At 39.8% G+C, this 7,573-nt stretch overlaps 1 protein-coding gene across 1 annotated transcript; it reads right to left on the bottom strand.

Moving 5' to 3' along the window:
- Positions 1 to 1,000: 1,000 nt before the first annotated feature.
- LOC145583944 (uncharacterized) lies at positions 1,001 to 5,882 on the bottom strand. Its single transcript, XM_081640890.1, has 8 exons — positions 5,505 to 5,882; positions 5,064 to 5,259; positions 4,364 to 4,609; positions 3,913 to 4,051; positions 3,574 to 3,693; positions 3,423 to 3,467; positions 1,694 to 1,884; positions 1,001 to 1,431 (listed from the first exon to the last, which is right to left on the bottom strand). Exons 1-8 carry the CDS (start codon positions 5,880 to 5,882, stop codon positions 1,001 to 1,003), a joined length of 1,746 nt encoding a protein of 581 aa, XP_081497016.1.
- Between the last annotated feature and the right edge of the window lie 1,691 nt (positions 5,883 to 7,573).

A 7,573-nucleotide genomic window follows, 5' to 3' on the forward strand; every position in this document is an offset into this window, starting at 1 on the left:
ATCATGATCTTACAAAATTAATTTCTCCAACATCATGCCTTATGTTATTCATAATATGCATCATCAGAATACAATGCAAGTACGACCTAGATTGATTGAGTATATCAGTGATGGAGCTAGATAAGCTACACACTTATACTAACCTATGAATTTATGATTCAATTACAAAAACTTGAGCTATAGAATCACTAACAAACACTGATATCTTCATTATTTCATTTTAAGAAATGCTTACATACTTCAAATTATTTTCATTTTGCCAAATTCTTTCTTACATACTTCAAATTATTTTCTTTTTGTCAAATTCCAATAAGATTTCTGAGGATGTATTGGACATGTGAACTTAGTTGTAGAATAGTGTAATTCTCCTTAGTTGGAGTATTCTCATTAATCAATATATATAGGTATGTACAACCCTAATTATGAGAACCCTAATTACACAAGATATACCTTTACAGAATATTAACAAGATAATATTAACCTATTATCTATCATACCCTCGCAGTTGAAGCGGGAGAAGGTCGAACACTGAGACTGTCTCTGAAATCTAAAAGTAGTTGGCGAGGTAACCCTTTTATGAAAATATCTGCGTACTGGTATGAAGACGGAACATGTAAGACCTTAATCTCACCAAGGGCGACCTTATCGCGTACAAAATGTATGTCCAACTCAATGTGTTTGGTACGTTGATGTTGTACTAGATTCCAAGATAAGTATACAATAGATATATTATCATAATAGACCAAGGATGCTCGTTGAATAGGGCAATGTAACTCGAGAAGAAGATTCCGGAGCCAACATAGTTCTGAAACAACATTAGCGACACCTCTGTATTTTGCTTCGACACTGGATTTGGACAAAGTAGCCTTTCGTTTTACAGGCCACGAGACAAAATTATCACCCAAATAAACACAATACCCTGAAGTGGATCACCGAGTGTCCGGGCAGCCCCCTAATCGGCATCTGTGTAAGATATAAGCCTCATAGGAGCAGAACGATATTAATGTAGACCATGATCTGAAGTGCCTTTGATATATCTAATAATACGCTTAAGAGTGTTAAAATGAGGTTCCTTAGGAGCATGCATGAATAGACAAACTTGCTGAACGGCATACGCAATGTTAGGTTTGGTGAAAGTGAGGTACTGGAGGGCACCTGCAAGGCTCATGTAGAGAGGGGGATCCTTTAATGTCTCACCATCATGTGCCCCAAGTTTCGACTTAGTGTCAACGGGTGGAACAACCGGTTTGCAATTGTCCATCTTCGCCTTGTGAATAATTTCCTCTGCATACTTGCTCAGACAAAAAATCATGGAGTCCTTTATCCTGGTTACAGAAATTCCCAAAAAATAACTCAACTTTCCCAAATCAGTCATGGAGAATTCAGACTTAAGAAGAGCAATAATATCACACTTGAGTTGTTCGGAGGAAGCTGTAAGAAACTAAGAACAATGTCATCAACATAAAGCAAGAGATATGCAACATTAGCACCATGTCGCAAAATAAAGAGGGAATTATCACTTTTGCTTCATGCAAAACCAATCTGTAAGAGATAATTAGCAAATCGTTGATACCAAGCCTGGGGGCATGCTTGAGGCCATAAAGAGATTTGCGGATTCGGCAAACACGAGTAGGGGTAGTAGGATTTACGAATCCCAAGGGTTAATGCATAAACACTGTTTCTCTATGGTCACCATGAAGAAACGCATTTTTGACATCTAACTGATGAATGGGCCAATCTCTACCCATAGCAATACTCAAGACAGTGTGAATGGTTGCCGGTTTAACCACATGACTAAAAGTCTCATCAAAATCAACACCAACTTGTTGAGACTTGTCGTTCACAACAAGTCTCTCCTTGTGTCTCTCCAAATCACCATTTTCCCTGTATTAATGTTTAAACAACCACATACAACGAATAGTATTCACCCCCTCCGGTCTTGGAACAAGATCCCAAGTATGCTCTTTAGTAAGAGCATTAAATTCCTAAGATTAGCATGATACTTTGGGTTCGGCTTGAAGATGCCACTCTTGGCACGTGTGGCCATAGAGTGAGTAGGTTAGAGTGGGTGCCGTGAATGAGTGGAATGGATGGGTCTTGGATGTGGTAAAGATCCAAATTGGATCATTGGGAGTTGTGTGTGAAGTTGGGGAGTGGGGTCAGCTGATCACGGGTGTCCGCAAGGGGATTGCGGCTGGGCCCGAAGTACTGCAGCCCACCTGCAAAGTCTTCTGGTTGGGCGTGTGTTGTGTGGGAGATAGGGGAGTTGGGGATTGTTGGGGTTGTGTGTTTTGTGGGGGCCATGATTAGAGTTGGGCCAGCAATGTTGTTGGGTTGCAGCAACATTGGGGGTCAATGACAGGATTGTCATGCTCCAAAAAATCATAATCAATATCTCTAAATTTTTGAATATTTGAGAAAGGGAAAATGTCCTTAACGAAAGTCACATGCCTAGTGATGATAATTTTGTTGGTGGACAAATTGAAACACAAATAAACCCGATGATTAGATGGAAACCCCCAAAAGACACATGGTGTGGACCTAGGAGCAAGTTTGGCACTCATGTTTGGGTAGCAAAGACAACCAAAGATGCGTAGATGATCATATGTAGGTGCTCTACGATATAGAACTTCAATTGGAGTCTTGTTTTGTATGGTTGTGGAAGGAAGAATGTTGAGAATGTACGCAACCATATTTATGGAATAGACCCAAAATGAAGGGGGGTAGAGAGGAATGAAGGAGAATGGTACGAGAAATATTGTTGATAGTGCGAATAATCCTTTCGGCTTTGCCGTTATGAGAAGAAGTGTTTGGGCAAGAAAAGCGAAAGACCATGCCATTAGTCGCACAAAACGTGTGAAATGGAGAATTATCAAATTCGCGACCATTGTCACTTTGATAGGTTTTAATGTCCCTTTTGAATTGTGTTTTAACATATGCTCGAAAATTAAGAAAAATATCATAGACTTGTGATTTATATTTGATAGGAAACACCGCAACACTAGGTAGTATTTGTGACCCAATTTGCTAGGATTAGGGGATGTCCAAAGATCCGCATGAACAATGTCAAACGGTGAAAAAGTGATAGAATTAGATGGCTTAAAAGGAAGCCGTACATGTTTTCCCAAAGGACAAGAATAACAAAAATGAGTACTATTTTTTTTGGTAAATAGAGATTTTATTACCAAAAGGAACAAGTTACAACCTACAAAAGCTAAGTTGCAACAAACACCAAAACACCACAAGCCCAAACAGGCCAAACAACCCCCAAAAATAGTTCCAAGTTCAGACCCAGCCACCTTCTAGGAAGGGTTCTAGGTAGAACATGAACAACTACTGGACTCAGGAACCTAGGCACCTTCTAGGAAGGGTACTAGGAACCAGGTCCAGACAACAAAACCTAAGCAGTATACATCAAATACCTATCAGTACTATTACATCTGCAAGCAACAAGGAAAGTAATATCCCTGATCAAATCACAAACTAATTTACAATTTCTAGTAAACATCAGGGCATTTCTCTGAAGCCAAATGTTATAAATAGTTTCAGAGAAACACATAACAACAGTTCTACTTCTTGCCATCAGTTTTCTTACAATGTCTGGCAATACACTGTTGTTCATCAGAAAAACGAAGCATAGGTCTAGTGAATCCCAGGATCTGCAGCATTGAAGACCAGATTCCCTTTGAGTAACTGCAGTCAAAAAATAAATGCTCAATTGTTTCATTCTTATCAGCACAAGAAAAGCAACAAGGATAACAAGAAATCTGCCAAGACAGAAGTCTATCCTTAGTAACTAGTCTGTCCAAAATTGCAAGCCAGGTTACAAATATGCTCTTTGAGGAGGCTTGATTGTTGTAAATAATTCTCTTCCAAGGAACCCTGGGTCCCTAGGGCTTAATGACACTGTACAGCTTCTTAATTTGCATTTTTCCATTGACAATGACACTATCCCACCCACCAATATCATTCACAATATCTCTAGAGGCAAGAATCTTCTTCAAAATCAAAGAAGCTTTCCTAGGAATAGGAGCAGTCCACAGATCCTTACCTACAAAATAATAAATATGAACCCATTTTACCCATAAGTTGTCAGATTTGCTAGCAAGGTCCCACAGAACCTTAGCAATAGCTGCCTCATTCCATTCTTCCAAGGAAGCAATGTTCTAGCCCCCACAAGGCTTAGGCAAACATAAAAATTTCCAAGAAACCAAGGCTTTCTTGGTTGGGTTACTCTTCCCAGTCCACAAAAAGCACCTAAACCTAGACTCCATTTCCCTTATAATTAACTTTGGTAAGATAAAAATTTGAGCCCATAAAGCTTGAATACCAAAGAGAACACTTTTGACCAGATGTAATCTACCAGCATAAGACAGATGTTTAGTAGCCCAAGTGTCAATTCTACAAGTAACCCTTTCAACTAAAGGCCTACACTCAGAGATAGTAAGCTTTTTAGCAGAAAAGGGCACACCAAGGTATCTAAAAGGCAGGGAACCATTGGCCATTCCAAGCACCTGTTGCAGATCAGACTTCTCCTGCTCCAAGATACCCCCAAAATAGGCATCACTTTTACCCAGGTTTGCAGATAACCCAGAAGCTTCAGAAAATCCTGAAAAAGAAGCTTAACAAACCCTAGATCAGCCCTGGCAAATAACAGTAGATCATCTTCAAACATTAAATGAGTAATCCAAGATTCTCACACCTAGGATGAAAATTAAAATCAGGATTCTTAGTCATATCCTCCAGACATCTTGACAAAAACTCCATACACAAAGCAAAGAGAAAGGGAGACATAGGATCACCTTGCCTTAACCCTTTTTTTGCTTGAAAAGAAGTAGAAAGGTAACCATTGATCATAACTGAGTAAGAGATTGAAGTTATACATCCCATGATCCAACTTATTACCTTGTTAGGAGACCCCAACTCACCAAGAATAACCTCAAGAAAACCCCATTTAACAAAGTCATATGCCTTCCTAAGGTCTATTTTCAGCATACACCTAGGAGTGACAAATCTGTGAGAATAGCCCTTGATCAACTATGTAGCAAGCAAGATGTTATCACCTATGTGTTTGCCAGGAATAAACCCAGCCTGAGCTTCATTCACAACTGACCCTACAACCCTTGCCAATCTAGCAGTAATGACCTTAGAGATCAATTTATAGACTAGAGTACAACAGGCTATAGGACTATATTCCTTCACATATGAGGGGTTTTGAACCTTTGGAACCAGGGTAATAGTAGTACAACTCCAGGATTTCTTTAACCCACCAGTATCAAAGAATTACAGAACAGCTTTATAAACATCAGATTTCACATGATTCCAGGCCTGTTTAAAAAATACAGCATTGAACCCATCTATGCTAGGGGCTTTATCGCTATTTCTCTTATTACAACAAATTAAATTATTTTTCCTAAGAAAATAAAAAACAGGATCGTCGGGGTATTCAAGTCTATGATGCCAAGTTGAAGGAGAAATTGCAGCTAGAGAAAGATGACTATTGCCATATGTAGTGGAAGATGTTGAGAATGGATATAAGTCCCCCACACTAGAGTTGTCCCCGAAAGAAGTTCCTTCACAGAAAAACCGAGAGGGTCAAACTCAATAGACACAGAATTATCACAAGCAAATTTTCTAACAGAAATTAAGTTCTTAATAATGTTAGGAACATAAAGGACATTCTTTAGTTGGAAAGGTGGGTTAGGTGAGGGGGTGGTAGAATTGCTATAACCCAAAATCGAAATACGTTTGCCATCACCAACAACAATATATTGAGGAATTCTCAAATTAAACAGTTTAGAAATATTACCCGAATCACGAGTCATGTGAGAAGTGGCCCCCGTGTCCATGTACCATTCGTTGTACGACGGTTGAAGAGTCATGGAACTATATGCTTGCCCCAAATCCGTAGGTGACATGAGTGCACCGTATCTCTGTTAACTCAGATTTGCATAGTAGGCTTGCTATGGTGGTCGGCCCAAAAACGAAGGAGTAGCAGTCCCCCGTTGTTGCTACTGCTGGGCAGTAAGAGACGGGCATGGTGGTGAGGCCCACTGCCCGGGCTGCTGCTGGTAATGTTGATGGGCTCCCCAATGAGGGGCTTGCTGCCACTGTTGTGGCCCATTGGCACTTTGTTGCTGCTGTTGATTATTGTTGTTGTTGCCACGCCCTTTACCCCGACCTTTGGACTTGGTGTTGTTCCCACGACCTCGCCCACGACCACGGCCGCCGGTACCACCACGCTGATCACTTGCCGCCGGCTGCTAGTGTTTCGGAGTTGCAGATTGAGCTTGAAGGGATTAGGCCACCAAGGCTTGCTGGCCCGATTCCTCTTGCTTCTTTTGCCAGTTTCTTCGAGGAGAAACATGGAGCGTGCCTTGTTAAAGCTTGGAATAGGGTCTGATTGAGAGACGATGGCTGCCACGGTGTCATATTCACCCTTGGTGAGAACCCGCAATGAGTTGCATAACCATTTTTCGATTGGAGACCGGATAATCAACGTTAGCGAGTTAATCCGCAAGGACCTTGATTTGCTTACCATAATCAGACATATTAGCATAGTGTTCGAGCTTTGTATTAGCAAATTGTTTCTCCAAATAAATTGCCCTAGTATGCTTATTATCATGAAAAATTTCCTCAAGTTGCTTTCATAACTCCAAAGCCGAGGCACCCGATTTCGTGATTGTGTGAACAAGGTCTTGTGAAATTGTTCCATAAATCCGTTGTTTCACAATAGCATCCAATCTATTCCATGTGAAATCGTAAGTGACAGTCGGCCTTGTAACGGAATCGTCAATGTGGTCGAGAACATTAAAGGCACAAACTTGGATTTGAAAAAGCTCAACCCACGTGGCATACTGCGCACCTCATGATCAAGAGTCACGTTCATAAGGTTCTTAGTGTTCGATACGGCAAAAGCCGGGTGGAAGGTATTGGTTGAGGGAGGTGGAGGAGGCGGAGGAGGAGGGGGAGGAGTATTATTGCCGGCCATGGTGCTGGGTGAAAGAGGCTGGCCTAGAATGACAGTGGACGGTTAGGGATAGGCCTAGGATCGTTTTTAGGGTTTGAAAGAGAGAAAACCTTAATTGGAATCTGATACCATATAGAATAGTGTAATTCTTTTTAGTTGGAGTATTCTCATTAATCAATATATATAATTATGAGAACCCTAATTACACAAGATATATCTTTATAGAATATTAAAAAGATAATATTAACATATTATCTATCATTAGTATCAATTTAGGAGTACACTGAAGAGGAATATTGAAAAGATTAATACTTCCTTCATTTTTTTACTTGCATCACTTTGCAAATTGCGAAATTTTAGGAAATTTCTGGAGATGAGAGAGATAGAGAGAATAGACTAATGGATCCATGTGATAGGAGAGAATATATAAACTAAAAAGGAAAGTAAAACAACTAATTTGAAACTTCCATTTTAAGGAAGTCATGCAACTAAAAAGAATCGGAGCAAGTAGAATAAATTAGAAATTTAAATAATAAGGTGATATTTTGTTTTATAAGTTTTTCAAATCATTTTTTGATGTCCTTTAACTTTTTTTTTTAAAAT

Source organism: Chenopodium album, chromosome 16 (genome assembly GCF_948465745.1).
Source record: "Chenopodium album chromosome 16, dcCheAlbu1.1, whole genome shotgun sequence".
NCBI classification, from domain to species: domain Eukaryota; kingdom Viridiplantae; phylum Streptophyta; class Magnoliopsida; order Caryophyllales; family Amaranthaceae; genus Chenopodium; species Chenopodium album.